This window comes from Lemur catta, chromosome 4 (assembly GCF_020740605.2).
Source record: "Lemur catta isolate mLemCat1 chromosome 4, mLemCat1.pri, whole genome shotgun sequence".
Taxonomy (NCBI): domain Eukaryota; kingdom Metazoa; phylum Chordata; class Mammalia; order Primates; family Lemuridae; genus Lemur; species Lemur catta.
The window spans coordinates 66,434,235-66,455,707 of NC_059131.1; the positions used below are offsets into that span (position 1 = coordinate 66,434,235).

Here is a 21,473-nt window from a genome sequence, read left to right on the forward strand (position 1 = left end):
GTGAGCAAAGAGGAAGTAAATAGAAGCAAATCTTAGTTAGTGGGGAAGTAGGTTTAGGAATAATCTCGCAAGCTCCTTAGACAGCATTCTCATGCATTAGCAATGCTGCCCATGTGCTTGTTCCCAGAACCCTTTGCTCTCAGTGCCCCTAGATGCCTTTCAGTCCTGGTGGTAGGAAAAATTGCCATCCTGCAAGACAGGAATAAGCTAGAGAAGGGAAGCAGGAAGTCCGAGCTTATTCAAGAGAAATAGATATTGATGATCATTATTCATTTGTTTCGGTCATCACTGGATGATGAGATACAAGTTTGGGGTAGAGATGATGATGGAAGGTTCTAGTATGGATCCTAGAGCCTAGGGAGAGAGGATAGGTTGGAAGTATAAGAGCTTGACCTTGCGGCGTGCCAGCATTTACTGGTCAGATGGAGGAGGATGCACAGGGGATAGGGTGGTGTGGCCAGAGAGGAAGGAAGAAAACCAGGGATGTGGAGTCATTCACCCAGCACGTGGTTTGGGTTGCTCTCACGCCTCCAGCTTCAACATGTCCACCCTTCCTTCTTTTCTAGGAGACGGAGTCGACTTTCTGTCTTGGTTTCTCAATGCTCTGCACTCAGCTCTAGGGGGCACAAAGAAGAAAAAGAAGAGTAAGTTACATTACTTGTAAAAAGGAGCTCTTTTTTGTTTGCTGTCTTTTTAAAAACTTTGCAACTTCTCATCCTTTTGTTCTTAACTGTTTATCTTTGTGTGTATGTGGGGGGTGGGGGGAGTATCTATTATACACCCAGGCTAAGTTTTCTTTCTGAATAGGCCCTTCTTCATATTTTTTGTTAGACTATGCTTATATTCCCAACAGTTTTTTTTCTTTTTTGTAGAGATGAGGGTCTTGCTATGCTGCCCAGGCTGGTCTCAAACTCTTGGTCTCAAGCAGTCCTCTTGCCTTGGCCCCCCAAAGTGTTAGGATTACAGGCATGACCCACTGTGCCTGGCTGCCCAATGGTCTTGGTTTTTTTGGTTTTTTAAATTAAACTCCTCTCTGTTTAATTAAGACGTAAAACAACATCAACCTATGCGTCTGCAAGAGGGGCCAGACACCCAGGGTTGTGGCAGCACTGCAGCTGACCCCTACATCACCCACCGAGTGTCAGTTGCAGTCCCTCTGTCCATTTTCTTGCCTGGTACTCAGCGTCTGTGATGGAGGGCCGTCTGCTTGCATGCTGCTGGTGACTTGCAGCTCATTGCCTCTGTACCCCTGCTGCCTCTGGCAGGACAGCAGAGCAGCTGGGGGTGTGCCTCTGGGGCCAGGCTGCCTGTATTCAGGCTACTTAGCTGTGCAACCTCAGTCCAGTTCTTAGCTTCTCTGTTCCCCGGTTTCTCCATCGATACCACTCCATCGAATGAGAATGGCATCTGTGGTGCAGGGTTATTTTGGGGATTAAGTGAGTTCACACACACAGTACTGGGGACAGAGCCGAGGGTGTCAGCACTGTCTCTGCACTTGCAGCTGGATGCCTCTTCCCAACTTGTCTGTCATTTGACAGTCTGTTCACCTGTCCCTCAGCTCCCGTGGGCCCCACGCCTGTGCCTTGAGTGACCTGTAGGGCACACATTGCTGGGTTCTGGGCAGTCCTGTCCAGCTCATCCCCGGGACTGGGAGGTCTGAGGAAGGAGCCTGGCTCTATTTGCCCTTGTGTCTCCGGTGCCTAGTACGAGTGCTTGCATAGGTGTGCGCCAGCTGGTTTCTTTGAATGAATGAATGAATAATATGAATAATTCCTTCTTGGACTTTTTTGGGCCCAACAGAGTAAGATGAAGAGCAGTAAAGTGCTAGAAAATGGCCACCCCTGGCATTAGGAGATCCAGCTGGAATTCTAGCTCCCTTACAGTGGACGATGGAGACCTGAGGGGTGGGAGTGGATGATGGGAGGTTGCTTGGTGGGTACCACGTGCCTTGCTTCAGTGATATATGTACTGAAGGCCCTGATGTCACCATAATGTAATATATCAGTGTAGCAAAATTGCACTTGTACTCCATGAATATTACAAATAGAAAATAAATGGGCATGGGGCTCAGATCCAAGGTTACTTGGGTCTGAGTCTTCCAAAAAAATAAAAAATAAAAAAAATAAATGGGGCTGGGTGTGGTGGCTCATGGCTGTAATCCAGCACTTTGGGGAGCAGAGGCAAGAGGATCACTTGAGGCCAGGAGTTTGAGCCTGGGCAACACAGTGAGACCCCTGTCTCTACAAAAACCAAAAAAAATTAGCAGAATGTGGTGGTGTGTATTGATAGACTCTAGCTACTCCAGAGACCAAGCCAGGAGGATTGCTTGAGCCCAGGAGTTTGATGTTTGAGCAAGCTATGATCGTGCCACTGTACTCCCACCTGGACGACAGAGCAAGACCCTGTCTCTTGTTTAGAAAGGGGTGGGGGGAGCAAAAGAATTTCAGTTCCCTTTGTGAGGTCCTTCCCATTGCTTGGCCATAGCCTTCCCATCTGCAGAATGGGTGCCACACTGGTGCCCTCAGTTGCCTGCTCAGTACGCATTTCTTGCTTCTTCCTTAATAATAGAATGTTCTTTTGGGGGAGGAGCTGCAGTTGTCTTGTGACAGGCGAGAATAATCCCTTTTCCAGACTCCCTTGCAACTGGGGGTGGCCATGGGACCTGAGCCAGCCAATGGAATGCCCACAGGATCTCTGGGAAGTCAAGCTTGACACTGGATCCTTCTTCCCCACTTATTGCTTTGAACTTGAACATGTTGTCTAAAGCCAGTCTGCTAAGAGCAGAGAATGAGCCAGCCCTGCCTGCCTCCAGACCCCTCCCTGTACAACCACCATAAACCCCCATTGGTTTAAGCCTCTGGTAATTGGGGTCTTCTGTTTTTGAGAGCCCAGGGCATTCCACGTGAATGCAGCAATGTCAGCCTGCACAGGGGCATGGAGAGCAAAAACCCTAGCCCTACACAGAGCAGGTGCTCAGCAAGTGAATAAGCGTGTGTGCCCATTCACTCCCAGCCTGACTCGCCATCCTGCTGACCTGCACGGATTCGAGGGAAGCGCAGGCTCCACTGTCAGAACATGCTGCAGAATGGACCCTCCAGGGCAGACCCAGAAACCTCTAGTGTGTGGTCTTGCGAGAGAGAGAGCAAAGTGCCCTGCAGGCCCAGCAGAATCACTGGAGATCAACTGGGGAAAGTTTGGCAGAAGCTCTGGCCTTGAGCAGGTCTTGGCAGACAGGCATGGCTTTGTCACAAGCAAATTCGAGGGAAGAGCAGTCCAGGTAGAGGGGCCGGCAGGTGGGGAACCCAGGGCAGGGACTCACTGTCCCTGGCACATAGGGTACAGAGGGGTCATGGGAAGTCATCGTGACAGAGCAGGCTAGGTGGGAGGGACCCAATGTCAGGCCACAGCCTGGCTTCATTCTGTAGACCAGCATCCCCAGACTTCTGTCATCTGTGTGTTTTGTCACAGAGTCATACCGCCTACCCTAGTATTTGCTTCTTATGTTCTCTTCGATTCAGTTTTCTTTTAAAAACCTAAACAAATTTATCTGTGGAGCTTGACAAGAAACTGGAAAGCCAGTACCACTGACATCACCAGAAAGTACCTTTGTTTCTGGGATTAAACAGATTCAGTGATCTTTTTAATAAGCAGAAATGAACATAATTGTGCCCTGGAAATCCTGACCCAGTTTGAAACCGAGAGGCTGGGCAGCATGTTGTGGACTCCTAGTGTCCTGCCAACATAAGAGTTATTGTGGTCTGCCTGGCTTGTTAGGCAAGTTAGAAAGGCTTGAAGGTTAAAGCAGAGAAAGCTACTTCCTCACCTTGAGCCTCTAACTGGAGGGATGAGGCCAGCCTCCCACAGATTCTCAGACTGGGATCCCTCCGTCCCTCCGTCCCTCAGCATCCCTATTGGCTTAGCAGTAGTTGGACATTTTTCATGAATGCCACTTATAACTATTAGCTTCTAGACTTCAGAGCTAGGTGAGTCATTTTGGAGACCCAATGCAGTTTTTTTCTTTCTGTTTTCTGATAGCTTTGATGATATCTTGACGTGGGGTTGTGGCCTGGTGTTCTTTCCACCAGGTGGCCCTGCCCTTCCTACCAGGTGTCTTCAGCCTGTGCTCACCTCTGAGTTCTAACTTGTGTCCTGGCAGGATTCTAGAACCTGCTTGTGCTTTCTGTCTTGTTGCTTTGTTTTTGTTCTGGCCCATCTCTTAGTCTGTCGTTGTCCTTGTGTGTCCAGTGCAGGCTGGACATTGTCTCCTCGTGCAGGCAGTGTATGGCTATGGGAAGTTCCTCGGCTGTGCTGTTTTGCCTGTGAATTTTTTGTGATTCATGTATCTCCAGGCTCTGTAAATCATTCATTCATTTCAAGCAGACTTTTTCTCCTATGGTCCAGGCCTTGTGTTGGAGGGCCAAAAGATGCTTGTGGAGGAGACAAAATAATTATTTACACAAATAATTATAAAGGTACCTTAGTGATATATGTTGTAAAGGGAATCTTCTGGCTTAGTGAGAGCTTTGGGTCTTATGCTGGAAGATGCTGGTTTATTTCAGAAATATAGAAGTTGGAAATGTGTTTTGGACGAGCTTTCCAACCTCACAGAATTTGCGTTTTGCTTTCTGTTTGTGCAGCTATTGTAACTGACGTTTTCCAGGGTTCCATGAGGATCTTCACTAAAAAGCTTCCTCATCCTGATCTGGTGAGTTAGTTGAGCCTGGGTCTTAGACTGATATATGCTGCCCGAGGGGACTTAGGAGAGACAAGGCTGCTTGCCCCATAAAGAGGTCCTAAAGGCACCAGCTGAGCAGCTCTCTTCAGTCCCTGCCATGGCAGTACACTTTAAGTTTGGGAGTGCTTGGATGTAAGCCTGCTGGTTTAAGTGGTCTGGCCACTGGGTGGTGCTGGTATGTTTTTCAGAAAGCTCAGCTAAGCTTTCTTGGTAGTCTAAGAGCTTTTTAGATAGTCTGGTGCATAAGCAGAACCTCTGAGGAAGGAAACTTGTGGGTTCTCGAATTGCTCTCACCAGGTGGTATTGCTGCACCTGGAACTGCCCAAGCTCTCAGGCACCCTCTTTGTTCCCTTCAGTTGAAGGAAATGTCAGTGTAACCAAACATCGTTTCTCTCCAGCTATGTTGGACTTCGTGCTGCTCACACTCCTTCCCTTCTTTTTCTTCTCCCTCATTTCTAGCCAGCAGAAGAAAAAGAGCAGCTGCTGCATAATGACGAGTACCAGGAGACGATGGTGGAGTCCACTTTCATGTATCTGACGCTGGATCTTCCTACCGCCCCCCTCTACAAGGATGAGAAGGAGCAGCTCATCATCCCCCAGGTGCCGCTCTTCAACATCCTGGCCAAGTTCAACGGCATCACTGAGAAGGTACTCCATTTGTACCCCTGCCCCACTAAAACTCGCCCTTGCTTTCTTGCGACTTTTTCATCTTCTTTTTATCCTTGAGAATTACACGTGTATGTGATGTACTTATTCTAAAGTATATTGTCTTTTTTGAGCCTCCCAGACTTCCTGATGTTTCTAGCTGGTCACCCCCACCTCTTAACTTACAGTACCCCTTTCCTGTACTTCCCATACATCCCTTTTAGGCTTTCTGCTTGCCTCTGGGTAGTATAGAGAAAGAGGTATTTAGGACAGTAGAAACTCACAAAAGTAGGGAAAAACTCCTAACTTTAAGAAAATGTTATAACAATATTAAATAAGAATATTTCAGAACTAAAATATAAATAAATAAAATAATTTATTCTTATTATAATATTACCCTTTAGCAAGTTAAAAGTTTCTTTTTATTTGCTTAGTTAACTGTTTCGTGGTTTCTTTTTTTTTTTAATCTCAGAGACATGCTCTGTTGTCCTGGCTGGAGTTCACAGTCATAGCTCACTGTAACCTTGAACTCCTACACCCAATCAGTCTTCCTGCCTCGGCCTCCTGAGTAGCTTGAACCGCAGGCGCGTGCTGCTGCACGCCCTAATTTACTTCTTGTAGACATGGAGTCTTGCTGTGTTGCCTAGGCTAGTCTTGAACTCCTAGGCTCAAGTGATCCTCCCGCCTCAGCCTCCCAAAATATTGAGATTACAGGTGTGAACCACTGCGCTCAGCCTATTTCTGTCTTTTTAAATTTATTGAGGTTTGTTTTATGGTCTGTTCTGGAGAAAGTGCCACGAGCATTTGAGAACGTGCATTCTGCTGTTGGTAGTGGAGTGTTCTATATATGTGTTACATGTAGTTGTTTATGTGTTGTTCATGTCTTCTATTTCTTTGTTGATCGTCTGCCTGGTGGTTCTATCCATTATTGAAAGTGGCGTATTGAAGTCTCCAACATTATTTTTGATTTATCTGTTTTCCTCACATTTTCGTCAGTTTCTGCTTTATGTGTTTTGGACAGTCACATGTAATTTAGCCTCAGCAACATGTAGCTAGGGGCAAGATGAGAAATGCTGACACCCTGTCCCTCATGGGAAGATATTCCTCTGGTAGCTAGGGGAGAGGGAACCTTGGATTCCTGGCTGTACCTCCTCTGGAGTGTGGTTTTCCTCTCACTGAGCTGGGAGAGACCTTAGTTCAAGTCCCACAGACTCTTGCTTTTCTAACCAGTAACTAGATTTTATTTTAGTAACAATTTTAGAAAAAAACATTAAAGGAAAACATTTGCTTTAGTAAATGTTTCTTCATTTGCTATATGGCCATTTAATAATTTTAACCAGTTTTGCTGGATATCAGATCGGTGTAACTCCTCATGCTATTAATACTGGAAGTGGAACTCTTTTTTTTTTTTTTTTTAAAGTAGTCAAGTGCAGTAGTGAGAAGGGGGAAAGTAGTAGAACAAGGAGTTCAATCTGTGACTGAACAGTCAAGTGAGATGGAAGTGGAACTCTGAACTTGGTGTTTTATAAGGTCACCATCCAGAAGGTTTTGAAGTATGCATATCCTAATTTTATTTTATTTTGTATTTTATTTTATTTTTTTGAGACAATGTCTCACTCTGTCACCCAGGCTAGAGTGCTGTGGCATCGGCCTAGCTCACAGCAACCTCAAACTCCTGGGCCCAAGGGATCCTCCTGCCTCAGCCTCCTGAATAGCTGGGAATACAGGTGCGAGCCACCACACACAGCTAATTTTTTCTATTTTTTTTAGTTGCCTGGCTAATTTTTTTCTATTTTTATTAGAGACGGGGTCTTGCTCTTGCTCAGGCCGGTCTCAAACTCCTGAGCTCAAGTGATCCTCCCACATTGGCCTCCCAGAGTGCTAGGGTTATAGGCGTGAGCCACCTTGCCTAATCCTAATTTTAAATTAATATATTTTCCTGGGAAACTTGGGGATCCTTGGAGAGGGGTCTGTCCTTTCTTACAGAACTCATCCACTCTGGAGAGGAATGCTTTCATTGGTATTTTCTTTCTGATTATGACAAGACTTTCACTCCTATCTCTTAGTTTTTACTAAAGATAAGAATTTGTGTTAAGGAAAAACAAATTCATGTTGAGCAGCTTTTAAGCCCCTGGACTTGGGTGGATGTGCTGAGTGAGCCCTCGGTAAATGTGTCCTGCCAGACTGCACTTGACCCAGGAGTCTTGGGACCTTTGAGGAGGAAGGAACACGGGAAGTCAGTTGCCACCTTTGCTGGAAAACTCTGGATAGAGGGGCTCCTCACTGCTTCAAAAGTCAGGAAGTTTTTCCTTATTTTGAATTGAGACTTGCATGGTTTTAATTCTGCAGCTTTTAACAAATCCTATTTTTCATTTGACAGTTTTGTTTTCTTTGTAGAAACTGGTACTCAATTCAACAGTATGATCATGTGCCGGCTGAAACACAGCCCTACAGTTGGGTTATATTAATCAGCTTTAGCCAAATTGCTAATCCTAACCTCATACATAGTTTCTGAGACCAGATGTCTTCCGAACTCTAGGGATGAGGCAAAATTATGTTTTAAAAAACCAAAACAAAACTGGTGCTCATACTCTAATAGCTGTTGAACTCCAGAATTAATTTGATAATTTTCTTTTCTTTCTCTAGGAATATAAGACTTACAAGGAGAACTTTCTAAAGCGCTTCCAGCTTACCAAGCTGCCTCCGTATCTAATCTTTTGTATCAAGAGATTTACTAAGAACAACTTCTTTGTGGAGAAGAATCCAACTATTGTCAACTTCCCTATTACGTAAGTATCATCCTGCTTCACTTCCTCTTAGGGGGAATGTGCCTGGATTTTTTTTCATATGTTTGTACCACTATTAATTTTGGACTGTTGTAGTGGGAGATTGCAAGGAACAGAGCCTACTTACACTACGTTCTAACTCAGAAAACTTCTGTAAGACTCCTTTTGAGGGTAGAACATTGGTTTTCAGTTCTCTAGAGACAAGGTTTTTCACACTCTGAAGATGTCTCTGGGAACATGGAGAAAGCTGGTGGCAGGGCTGGCAGGAAGACATGTGGGTTTCAGTGAGCTGATGTTTAGATAAGCTGAGAGTACAGCCCTGAGACAGTTCAGTAGTAAGAAGGACTTGGATGGGTTTATGATGTTTATCCCTGTAGTCTTTTTAAAAAGTTTGTTTATTTTTTAGTCTTTTTTTTAAAACCTTCACAAAGTAGTTTGGACTTGTGATGGACAATTAACTCTTCTCCTCATTTCTTTCTCCCTCCATCCCCTTACATTTCCTAGTTCCCCAGACTATACCACCACTGCTAATTTTTTTCCTTTGAAAATAGTTCCAGTTCTTAATTCTGTGTAGTGTTCAAGAGGGTAGTATCTAAAACTAAGAGGCCTGGGTTCTGTGCTGTCCTGGCGGTGGGACCTTGGACATGTCGTTTGCATATTTTCTGGAGATCCTGTCTCAGGGATAAAATGAGAGGTTTAGACTAGACAGGCCTTAAGGGTTCTTCCGGGTATGGCATTTTATTATAGTATTTCTTGACTCCGTGATTGCCAAGAATCTGAGAACTGTAGGGGTGAGGAGAGAACCTTTGCGGTGAGGATTATAGGAGAATTTCTTTTTCTCTTTTCCCATGCTTTTTTTTTCTTTACTAGCATCTTGTTTGTGTGACATTAGAATGAAACAGGGGGACATGAAGGTCTGCTCTTGCTACCGTGAGCAGGACCACAGAGGCACTTTCTTTTGAAAGTCTGCAGATCAAGGTTTTGTTTTGTTTCAGAACTGGCTTCTTGTGAATTGTCATAGTCACCAGTCTGTTCGTGGTTGGAAAGGGTGGTCTTGACTTCAAGGGAAGCTCCAGAGGGAGGAAGACTAGGTATTGGTGGCAGTTCCTGCTCAGTTGCCACAGATATTTCCTTACCCTGTTGGTGTCTTTTACATTGGGCCTGGAGTAGGTTGGGGGTGGGGGAGAAATCCCAATCTTGCTCAGGCTGGTCTCGAACTACCTGGGCTCAAAGCAATCCTCCCGCCTCAGCCTCCCAGAGTGCTAGGATTACAGGTGTGAGCCACCGAGCCTGGCCGAGGTTATTTCTTAACTAGTCAGCCTTTTAGAGACTATCAGACTATGTGACTAATTTGGGAAACCTGCCCTTTAATTACTTTATGCACGGTAATTACTTTCAGAGTAGTATGATGCTAGATTATCCAAATGCCTGTACCTCTTGAAAAAGACCCTTTCATACCTAAGTCTTCTCTTGTGTTTTATTCATAACACAACTTTTTGTCAGAGAGTTACCAGACTTACAAGGATTAGGTGCCCTTGCTTATTTGGAGATAGGATTTTTTTGAGGACAGGTTTAAAGATTCACTTTCAGCTAATTAGTCGTTCTCTTAGTTGGTCTCTTATTCTGGTTGGGAGATGTGTATAGTTTGTTCCTTTGTCTGTTTTATAAAACCAAATGATTAAACATGTATTTATTATCTTTTGCCACTTGAACAGTTTTGGTTCAGTCATGGAATCTTGAGTATAAATACTCCTGAAGGCTTCTCTAGGACTCATTCAGACAAGTCCTGTCAGCTGTTGTTGAAGCTGAAGAGAAAACACAAGAAGTCAGTTTTTAGCAGCCAGCAGGCAGGTTGGCTATCTGGAGCTCACACTGATTTCTTAGGACTCATATCTAAATTTTCTTTAATAATGAATATTTATTGCAATCTGTATCATATATGAGACACAGTAGAGACATATGGCTGTTACCAACATAAAGCTACAAAATATAATTACAACAGAGTTGTCTGTTTATTACTGCATGGTTTACATTTAAAACTCCTCATATTTTTGAAGTTAATCTATTCATGTAGTCTAAATTCAAAGGAAGATACTGGACATGGCCACCATTAGCTGTTTCTTGTGAATCCTTCCAGAGATGACATTGTTGTGTTTCATATAGTGAGTGGTAGTGCATTAGACAATTTTACAGAGATTAGAAATATGATATAATCTTTTTCTGCTTTGTATTATTTAAATTTTTATGTTTGTAGGCTCCAAAAATATATTTTTCCTAAAATTATATAGTTAATATATTCTCTTAATATTCATGTTAATATTCATTATAGATGTATTTCCCTGTTGAACTATTTGGAAGTTCTTATTAAGTGTCTTTGTATAGTCTTTACAGTAAGCATTCATTGTAATACTTTTCAAAATCGGTATATATTTATACTTCAACTGATGGATAGACTTCAACAGATAAAACACAAGGGAGACTGGGTGCGGTGGCTCACACCTGTAATCCCAGCATTTTGGGAGGCCGAGGTGGGAGGATCCCTTGAGCCCAGGAGTTTAAGACTAGCCGGGGCAGTATAGCAAGACCCCACTTCTACAAACTAATAAAAAAATTAGCTGGGCATGGTGTAAGAAGCTGAGGCAGGAGGATCGCTTGATCTCAGGAGTTTGTTATGGTGAGCTATGATCATGCCACTCTACTCTAACCTGGGTGACGGGGTGAGACTTTGTGTCTTAAAAAAGAAAAAAAATGGCCAGGCCAAAAAATGGTGGCTCACGCCTATAATCCTAGCACTTTGGGAGGCTGAGGCAGGAGGATCACTTGAGGCCAGGAGTTCAAGACCAGCATCAGCAAGACTGTCTCCACAAAAGATAGAAAAATTAGCTGAGTGTGTTGGTGAGCACTTGTAGTCCCAGCTACTCAGGAGGCTGGGGCAGGAGGATTGCTTGAGCCCAGGATTTGAGGTTGCAGTGAACTATGATGAAGCCATTGCACTCTAGCCTAGGTGACAGAATGAGGCCCTGCCTCTGAAAAAAAAAAAAAAAGAAACCCAAAAAACATAGGGAAAGCATTTATTCGAGGTAGCTCAAGAATGCGTCTCCATATTTGAAAGTAAATATTAGATATTAAAAATAAATCTAATGTTTCTAAGTCCCATTTGAAGGAACCTAGTCAGTAGTTTCTTGACAGTCAGAACTGAGAAATTGGAAGCTGTGGGGTAGCCAAGGTATGGGGGTCACATATAGAAGAGAAAGCTGGGCTGCAAAATGAAGGAGACGAATAAAGCTGATGTCAAAAGGAAGCAGAAAAGAGAACAGGTAGCTCTCTTGGATCCTGTTTCCTCTCCAGGCCCTGGGTCCAGCTGCATTTCCTACTCTGAAAACCTTGAATAAATTCTCCTTTTGTGCTTAAACTAGCTTGGGTGTGTTTCTGTTACTTGTAACCATTCTGCCACTTGATCAAATAAAGAAGCAAAGCCTCAGAAAATAGAAGAAAAAAAATGTGAATGATCCGCCTGATTTGTCATACTGAGATTGTTACAATGATGACATACAGTGGTAACCCCCATAAGCATGTGGTCAGGCCTTCCGCAGACTAAGGCCAAAGGCCAGGTGTTGCCTGAGTGCTGCATCTGCAGCTGAGTTCCTAGGGAGGATGGTGGGTGCGATGCCTTACTCCTGTTACCTCACTCCTCGCGTCTCCAAGGAGACACTGACCCTCATTCTCATACCACAGAAGAGGCTTAGGTTGTATACCTGCTTAAATTCACACACAGCCCTGAAGAAGCAGAGTCAGGATTCTAGTTCAAGTCAGAATGAGTGCAGGCCCTGCACTTTTGACTCCTAGACATGCTTTTAAAAGGTGCTTTTCTCATTGAACAAATTTTTCGTCTTGTTGGCAAATTGAGCGAATTCCAGCAAACCTAGACTTTCAGGGCTCTGCAGGCCTACCCAGAGCTAAGGTCCTAAATTAGGGTTCACGAACTTTGTGGTCCATTTGTATAGGACATTTTCCCTAACCTCAAAGCCTTAATCTGATATTCTGGCTTTTTTCCCATCATCATCAGAAATGTGGATCTGCGAGAATACTTGTCTGAGGAAGTGCAAGCAGTACACAAGAATACCACCTACGACCTCATTGCCAACATTGTGCACGATGGCAAGCCCTCTGAGGGCTCCTACCGGATCCACGTGCTTCATCACGTGAGTGGCTGCTGATGTCTCTTGGCACAGAGGGGCAAAAACAGGTGTTGTTTCTTTGGCCTTTCAGAGGGCAGCTCCCTTCAGTTTGCCCTTGCCCGGCCTTGGCTTTGGGACTCTGCAAATAATAGTGCTGCCAGTGGTTAGTTTAAGGCAGTGGTTCTCAATTTTGGCTGCACATTGGGTTCACCTGGGGAGTTTTTTAAAATCCTGACACCTGGGCACCACCCCAGGCAATGACATTAGAACAGTGGTTTCCAACTATGGTAGAGGCCAGGGATGTTTATATGTATCCTACAATGCACAGGACAGCTCCTGCAACAGAGAATTATCTGGCCTAAAACTTCAATCAGCATCAAGGTTAAGAGACTCTGTGTTAGATTATCTGGAGGTGGAACCGGGCATGTGATGTTTCAGAGCTCCCCACTCCCTGGGAGAGTCCAGTGTGCAGCTGAGGTGAGAGCCTCCGCTGTAGACTAGAGCCTCACCACTCAAAGGGACAATAATGCAGAATCCTAGGCCCACCCAAACCTACTGCATCAGAATCTGCTTTTTGACAAGATTTGTATGAAATGAGAATTTGTGGAGCACTGGTTTAGAGGCTCTGTTTCAGCTAAAAATTTTGTGAATTTGTCTCAAGTTGAAAACAGATAAATTGGGCTGATCGCACGCCCCCCACATGGTAGTGACAACCCATTCGAACATCTGCAAAATTTAAAAAAAAAAAAAGAAGAAAAGAAAACAGATAAATCATGTACTAGAGATATATTTTGTATCACAGGTTATTAGCAGGGATTATTCTAATTTGATTAGTATCTTTTGGGACTGTGGGTTTAATAACTAGCTTCTGTTAAGTGCTTTACTGTGTGTGAGAAAGTACACCAAGTACTTAATGTGTGTTTGTTTCATTTCTATCATTAGAACACACCTCCAAGATAGGTGTCAATATCATAGTTTTTTATAGATGAGGAAACCTCGGCTTAGAGTTGGAGTAATTTATATGTAGTCAGTAGAATTGGGATTTGAACCCATATACTTGACTTCAAAGCACATGTTCTTAACTAGTTCTTATGTGATCCAGAGCTTTCTTTATGTTTTCTATAGTCTGAACTCTTGGAATATCCAGGATATCTGGAATATCTACATTCTGTAATGGTCTTTGGCATTTCTTAGAAGTTTGGATGGGTAAGGCAGGTGTGCTGCCAGGAGTATCTCTGCCTTAATCCAGAAACTTCTTTTTCCCCTTATCCATGGAAGCATGAAATAAGGTAGATTTTGCTGCACTGGTTTTCAGGCCAAAGGAAACAGGTTGGTATGATGGACAGTGTCCACCAGCGACTCTTTTTCAGGATTATCTATTGCTTCTATTCCCTGGGGTAAGGGTGTGGAGAGTGGGCATGTCCACATTTAGGTTCTCCCAGTAGTTCTCCCTAAGAATGTCTAGTCATTTCTGAGCAGGAGGGAGACATCTTAGGTGAGGAGTAGAGGGCTTCCTCTTTCTACTCTTTAGTATCCATCTGAATTCGTAAAAAATGTAGAACCCAGGCGCCGGGCATGGTGGCATGTGAGTTTAGTCCCAGCAACTCGGGAGACTGAGGTGGAAGGATTCCTTGAGGCCAGGTATTCTGGAGTCCAGCCTGGACAACATTGTGAGACCCTATGGCTACAAAAAAAAAAAAAAAAAAGAAAAGTTCGCAGGGTGTGGTGGTGCGTACCTATAGTCCCAGCTGCTCAGGAGGCTGAGGCAAGAGGATTGCTTGAGCCCAAGAGTTAGAGGTTACAGTGAGCTATGATTGTGCCACTGTACTCTAGCCTGGGCGACAGAACAAGACCTTGTCTCAAAGAAGTGTACAGAAGTGTTTGAGACTCCAGTGTACTTCTCAAAGAATCCTTGACAGGAATTGAGTTTGCCATGATCGACACACCAAAAGCTCTTTTCATTGAATCATGCCCAGCAGAGCTCATATGCCTTCTTTATGACTATTGCTGGGTGATGTCTAGTGGCATCTAGAGTTAGAGTTAGAAAAATATTCTTCCAATTTTTCTAACTCTTGGCTGTGATCTTTTTCTGTTATACCATTTTGTTTTAGGGGGCAGATTAACCCAGCTCTTCCTATCTTCTGCAGGGGACCGGCAAATGGTATGAATTACAAGACCTCCAGGTGACTGACATCCTTCCCCAGATGATCACGCTGTCAGAGGCTTACATTCAGGTGGGTTGGCCGCAGCCTTGGTGAGTGCTGGATGGGGAGGTGTGGGGCCAGTGAGAGGAATGGGCTGAGGCAGGAAGTGGGATTGGGCTAGAAGATTGGTTGGAGGGCTGGGTGCCTGTTGGGATGTATTGAGGAATGAGGTGGGACCAGATTACATGGCCCTGAAAGTCAAGCAGAGATTTTTCAGAAAAAAAGAATAGAGAAGCATGGAAAATTTATGCATGAGCAAAAATGGTTGTGTTTGTGGCACAGTTAATGGTCTGGTTTCAAGGAGGTTGAGCCTGACCTCATCTGGGAGGCTGGAAGTTGTCTGGAAGGTCTCCCCAGTGTTCCAGACAGAGTGAGCACTCTCCTTTGAATCCATAGTACTTCCTATGTGCCTTTTTTGGAGTGTCAGCCATGTTATTTTGGCTGTCTTCTGCACTGGGTTTAGAGCCTGTGGAGCACTAAATATCTCTGTCTTTTCCCTCTCTCTCTCGCTTTCTCTTTTTTTTGAGACAGAGTCTTACTCTGTCACTCAGGCTGGAGTGCAGTGGTGCGATCATAGCTCACTGTAACTTCAAATTCCTGGGCTCAAGCGATCCTCCCACCTCAGCCTCCTGAGTAGCTGGGACTAGAGGCAGATGCCACCACGCCCAACTAATGTTTTAATTTTTGTAGAGATGAGGTCTCACTGTTACCTAGGCTGATCTCAAACTTATGGGCTCAAGCAATCCTCCTGCCTCAGCCTCCCAAAGTTCTGGGATTATAGACGTGAGCCCACCACACTTGAACTGTCTTTTCTTTTTGTATTAATGATAGCCGTACTACCTGGCAAAAGAACGAAGATTGAGACTAAGAAAAGCCATAGCTTTGTAAAAGAGAAGAATAATACCTCTCCTAGAGACAACTCTTCTCTCCTCAGTGGCTTTGTGTTCCTTTTTAGAAAGGAAGTTTGTAACAGGAAATTAAGAGGATGGGTGGAAAAATGACAATTGAATGAAAGGGAGTTTTCTGAAAGGTTATGAATCATTTTATGGGATGTAGCAGATATGTAAGTGGGGTAATGGCTTGTCCATTGCCTGGCACACTGAATGCCTCCTAGACCAGCTCTTCAGTATCTGTTTTCATTTCTTACAGATTTGGAAGAGGCGAGATAATGATGAAACTAACCAGCAGGGGGCTTGAAAGAGGCATCAAGGGATTTGCTCCAGAGGACTTTGGCTGATAATAGTAAAGAACATACTGAAGCTGTAGCTGACTGTAGACTGACAGCTTCCCGGGGCCAGCCCCGTGTATATGGTTCTGGCTACCAGAGTGTTGTCAGAGGAGCCCACCCGCCTGGGATGGCACTGCACTGCCACCCCGCTGTTCTTTGATCAATTTATTGTAATTGACATGCCTCACTCTTTTCCAGATGTATGTAACTTCTGAGTAGCTGGGAGTAGCTGAAGGACAGACAATTTCTTTGAAACATCAAGCCTCCGGAGTCTAGGAATAAGCACGATACTAGTAACATCCTTCTGTCTATTATAATTAGATGGTTTTCCCATGGTTCCCTTCGTTTCCTCATGTGCTTTTTGGAATGGATTAAATATTTTCCTGTTTTTAAACCGGCCTCTTGTTTTATATTCCTTATCTTTGGCTGTTAGCTAAGGGGGAGATTTATTTTCCTTTTTAATTTTCACAAACTCTTTTCCCTACAGTCTGTCATCTGGTGGACATCATGCTTGTCTCTTCCTGTCAGCTCGTGGGTGGTGTGTCAGTTAAGATGCATTTGTCTCTAAGTAACAAAATAATGTGACTAAAAGTGACAAATTATTGTGCTTAACTAGTAGGCTGGAGGTGGGCAGTTTCAGCCTGCAGTGCAGGTCTGTGTAAGAGAAGAGAGAAGAAAGGAAACTGGAAGAACTCACTGCAGTACAATTCTGAGAAAGTGTCAGCCAGGCCAGTGGGAAGCCCCAGAGCAAATGGCTCCATCAAGCTCAGTCATCGACTCCGGGCACCTGGAGGACGTGTGGCCTTGGCCTGAGCTCTGTGGCAGATCCAGAGGTGTGGGGAGTCTGAAGGCGCACCAGCTGGAGGCAGGCAGCCAGCTACAGCAAGTTCTCGTGCGGGCAGATGGCAGCTATGCACCACTTCTTTTTTTTTAATGTTATAATCACTATTTCTACTGTTTTGTCCAAATAACAGTTGCATTGACAGAAAATATCTTAAGAGGAGAAAAATGCTCTAAAGTTGGAAATAAATTAATTGAAAGAAAATGATACCTTGTGTACTTGCAAATTATAAGACTTTTTTGAAGTCTTACCTAGGGCTGCCTAAGTCTTTGAACCAATAACTCCTCTTACAACAGTTGTGTTGCTGACTTAATAAACAGCTATACTTGTGACTAAAATGGCAAGTGATAGCAGGTTTGGAATAGATCATTTTAAACCATGTTCATAAAAGAACATTCTTTTTAAATAGGTTAAAAATACATGAAATATAAAAATGTAAAGTTCAACTCTGTGGCTTCACTTATCACTTTTCAGGAGATGACTCATAAATAGATCTTAATTCCAGACTTCTCTAAACTCTTGAACTTTAGAACCCACTTGATATGCCTACTTGATATATTTTTAGGTGTCTTAAAGTCAACTCAAACTCAACACTGAAAACTGAGCTTGTGAGCTTCCCTCTCAAACTTGGCCCTTTTCCAGTGTTTCTAGGTGAAGATTCCACCACTTGTCCAGTTATATAGCTGGAAATTCATGCAGAAGTCATCCTTTGTCCCCCCACCCCCCGCCTTCCTTCATCTACTCTATTACCAAGCCCTTTCAATTTTACTTTGTAAGGATCTCTTGAACAACTTCCTCACTATTTTCATGCTCTGCCACCATCTAGCCTAAGCTTGTGCTGGCTTAGTCCAGGTCCAGTCAGTCTGGGTCCAGTCAAGAGAGAGAAACTACATGATAATCTGATCAAGGAAAGTTTGATTTCGGTAACTATTAACTACAGCAGGAGTTTGTAATAACAGGAGATTGACTAGTAATAAGTAAAGAGAGCTGTAAAAAATGTAGAGAATAACAGATACAAGGAATAGCCACTACCTCTAGGGCCACATAGAGTGTCCAAGGCTGAGATTCACCCCTTGCTGAAAATCTGCCCTCTGGATCTCTTTAAAAATCTGCTTTGTAGTGCGTTGGGGAAAGCTGTTCACGGGAGGTGTCTCACTGGAGGCACTCTGCTATAGAACTGTCCCGGGAGAACTAAGTGCCGGGTAAAGCTTCCAGGTGTGGGTGCTGCTGGCTACTGTGCGGTGCAGGAGCCCTGCAGGCACCTGATGCTGGAGAAGGTGCACGTGCTGCTTCAGGTGAGCTTACCAGAGCCAGGAAGCAAAGCCCTTTTTTTCCTGCAATGTCCCTTTGGTACTTTCTTGTGACAAAGCCTCAGTGCCAGCTGGCAAGGGGAAATCTAAAGGACCCAGATCCATTTTCACAAAGCAGGCTAAAAGGGTGAATTTGGAGCTGAAAAGTGATAGTTTGATACCTGGCACAGTCTACCCCTTTGAGGACTCAGTTTCCATATACAGCTCGCCCTCTGTATCCGTGGGTTCCACACTGTGGATTCAACCAACTGCGGGTTGAAAATATTAGGAAAAAAATTGGATCTGTACTGGATATGTGCAGATTTTTTGTGTGTCATTATTCCCCAAACAGTACGGTATAACAACTACATAGCATTTACATTGTATTATTATAAGTAATCTAGAGCTGATTTAAAGCATACAGGAGAATGTGCATAGGCTATGTGCAAATACTACACCATTTTACATAAGGGACTTGAACATAAGGGACGTGAGGATTTTGGTATCTGCAGGAGGTCCTGGAACCAATCCTTCATGGACACTGAGGGACAACCATACACTCTTTGACATACATTTGAACTCCTATACAACAACAAAGAAAATAATTCTGTATTTCTGTCTAATAATAAACAGCCACCCTTCTAACAGGTGAACAAATTTTCACTCTTTCTCAAAATGTGCTGCAGCCTCGAGAGTCATTGTATGCGTTACTGGCTTTTATTAACTACTACTCACAACCAGTCACTGTCCTACTGAGTATACTGTTCTTAAAAGACTAAGTTGTAACGTTAACTTCCGACAACTTCTACACAAAATAAAAATGGGAAGAAGAGAGAAAAATGGTTTGTGTATACACATTGCGTGTATAATAAGTATTAATAAATAGAAAATAAGCAAACCTACTATAGTCCTCATTTCTGTAATTGGTCACAAGGCTGTAACTGATACCTATGCTTCCTTTTTTCTACTACGCATTCCATATTTCTTCTGCCCTCAGTCTGAACCGCACTAGTTGGGGTTCTTTACCTGGTATAGTGACTCAAACCTTCATTTCTTAAGGGCCTAACCCCTTAATCATCCTGCCTGGCTTTTTTTTTTTTTTCTTCACTTTTCTTTTTGGTTGCAGTAGTTTTCCATTAACCTTCACTATTAGAATTGTCTATCTTCCCTCCATTGTGTGGAGGGAAGCAACCCAATTTCCTCTTGTAATCAGAATCAATCTCTCTGCCAAGTAGATTACCCCACACTTACCTCCTCCTGCCCCCAGCCTGTTGGTTCTATAGCATAAGGAGCCCAAAATGTCCAGGTGTCTCATCTTCCATTTTAGTGGAGCCATTGTGTCCTCTGGTGGAAGCGTTCATCCCTTGGGGTCAAAAATTTCCAAACCAGCAGAGCTCAAAGTTGCTGGAACAGAAAGCAAGAATTTTGCAAGAAGGTTATTGGTTGTAATAGAGGAGTCACTGTGACATCCATCCATTTTCCGGAGACAGTACCATATAACATTCTGATTCAAAGCATATGCTGCATCTTGTAAAACAAATCACCAATTGGTACTGTAACTGAGCTCTCAGGCATTCCACCTTTCAGTTAGACCAGCTGCTTCCGGATGATGGGATATGTGATGAGATCAGGTAATTCCATGGGTGTGAGACCATTACTGCACTTCCTTTGCTGTGAAAAGAGTTTCTTGATATTATGGTATTATGGTATTATGGTAGAGAGTAGGACAATGACATAGTCCTGAGGTGACACTGGAGGCATACTGTTGGCCCTGCCAGGCAAAAGCAAATGACTTCTGGTGAGCTTAAGAAGTTTATGGAGAAATACCAATTTGATTCCAGCTTGATAGCTGCATACCAAGTGCAGAAGCTGTGCTCTGTCAGCAAAGATGTTACCACTGGGACAGCAGCTTTAATTGAAGTGACTGATTAAGTTTATAGTGTTTGTCCACAGTCATTCTCCAGGATCCGTCTGACTTCTGCGTAGGCCCTCTGCCACTATCATTCTAGTCTAAGCTACTGCTGGTTTCTGTTTGCAATGGCCTTAAGAGGTCTCCTCACATTTCCTTGCCTCATATCCCCAATTCATTCACACTTTAGCCAGAGTAATCTTTTAAAACACAAATCTAACCCAGTCATTTCTCCCCCACACTCTGATCTCCTGCTTAAGGACCCTTCGTTGGCTCTTAGGGTAGAGGCTGAGGTCCTTAGCTGCTAGCCTCATTTCTCAGGCCGTTTCTGCTTGTTCTTGATCTCAGGATCACTGGCCTTTATTCTGCTGCTCAGTTGTGCCACAAGACACAGGGTCTCTGTGCCACCTTCCTCTGTGAGGGATGCTCTTTTTTCCCTTTTAACTCTTTCTCTTCCACGACCCCTCAACCCACTTAATACCATGTGTATCTGCAATTGATAGCCCTTATTGCACCTAAAAAATTCCTTTTTTTTTCCTGTGATTTCTCTGATTAATGCTTGTTTTCCCAACTAGACTCTTAAGTTCCAAGGACAGACAGAAACTGTTTCTTTTGTGCCCAGCCCAAGGGAAATGACTGGCCATTGGAAGTCAAAACACCCATGTTTGTTGAGCAAATGCTTTAGTACTAAGGCTGTGTTCTCTGTGTCGCCCTTTTGCACCAACAGTCTTGTCTCTTTGCATTCTCCCAAGATGGTGACAATAAGTACTGTCGCCTGAAAGCGTGGGGATCCTTTCTCAGAACTGTCTGTCATGTCTTGTGTGCAGTAACTTAAGGTTTTTTGTGGATGACACATGGGTCGCTTCTACCACTGCTGTCTGAGCTGGGGGCCTGACCTCCGTGTGTTCACAGCCATGATCCCAGCATGTACTTCCTCTTTTGGAGACCTCAGGCTCTGGCCAGAGTCTGAACCACAGATGAGGAAGAAGTAAAATTCATGCCTTCTTAGCATGACTCCAAAGCCAGAAGTCACAAAAGAAAAGATAGATACATGGAAAAATATCCTAAGTTTAAGATAAATGATAGAGAAAATTAGCATATAGGACAGTAAATAAATGAATATATCTAGTATATTTTTACTGGTAAAACAATAAGAAAAAGAACACCTCAATGGAAAATTGGGCAAATAGCCCAAATAAGCAATTCACAAAAGGTGAAATACAAATGGCTGATAAACACGTGAAAATACACGTTTATTTAGTAACGATGAGATGCAAATTAGAACAATCATGAGAGGTCATTTTTTTTATATTTTGGATTGTCAAAGATTTGAAATATGGTTAATACCCAGGGTCGGTGAGTGGAAAAGAGGCGCTTGTTTTTTACTGGGATAGAAATGGGTACGGCTAGCACAGAGGGCCAGTCTGGTAATATAGCCTCTATTAAAAGTAAAGATAAGGCTGGGTGAGGTGGCTCCTGCCTTAATCCTAGCACTCTGGGAGGCCAAGGTGGGAGGATCGCTTGAGGTCAGGAGTTTGAGACCAGCCTGAGCAAGAGTGAGACCCCATCTCTACTAAAAATAGAAAAAATTAACCAGGCATCGTGGCACACACCTATAGTCCCTGCTACTGGGGTGGTTGAGGCAGCAGGATTGCTTG

General features: G+C 43.7%; 1 protein-coding gene across 1 annotated transcript in view; it reads left to right on the forward strand.

Moving 5' to 3' along the window:
• The window catches only part of USP39 (ubiquitin specific peptidase 39), a 28,449-nt gene extending 12,279 nt beyond the window's left edge, over positions 1–16,170 (forward strand). The window contains exons 7-13 of the mRNA XM_045549984.1: positions 567–644; positions 4,638–4,705; positions 5,195–5,383; positions 8,027–8,169; positions 12,233–12,368; positions 14,492–14,578; positions 15,698–16,170. Of these exons, the coding sequence (XP_045405940.1) occupies positions 567–644; positions 4,638–4,705; positions 5,195–5,383; positions 8,027–8,169; positions 12,233–12,368; positions 14,492–14,578; positions 15,698–15,745 (749 nt within the window). The 3' untranslated portion in view covers positions 15,746–16,170. The remainder of the gene's footprint in view (positions 1–566; positions 645–4,637; positions 4,706–5,194; positions 5,384–8,026; positions 8,170–12,232; positions 12,369–14,491; positions 14,579–15,697) is intronic.
• Positions 16,171–21,473: the final 5,303 nt, after the last annotated feature.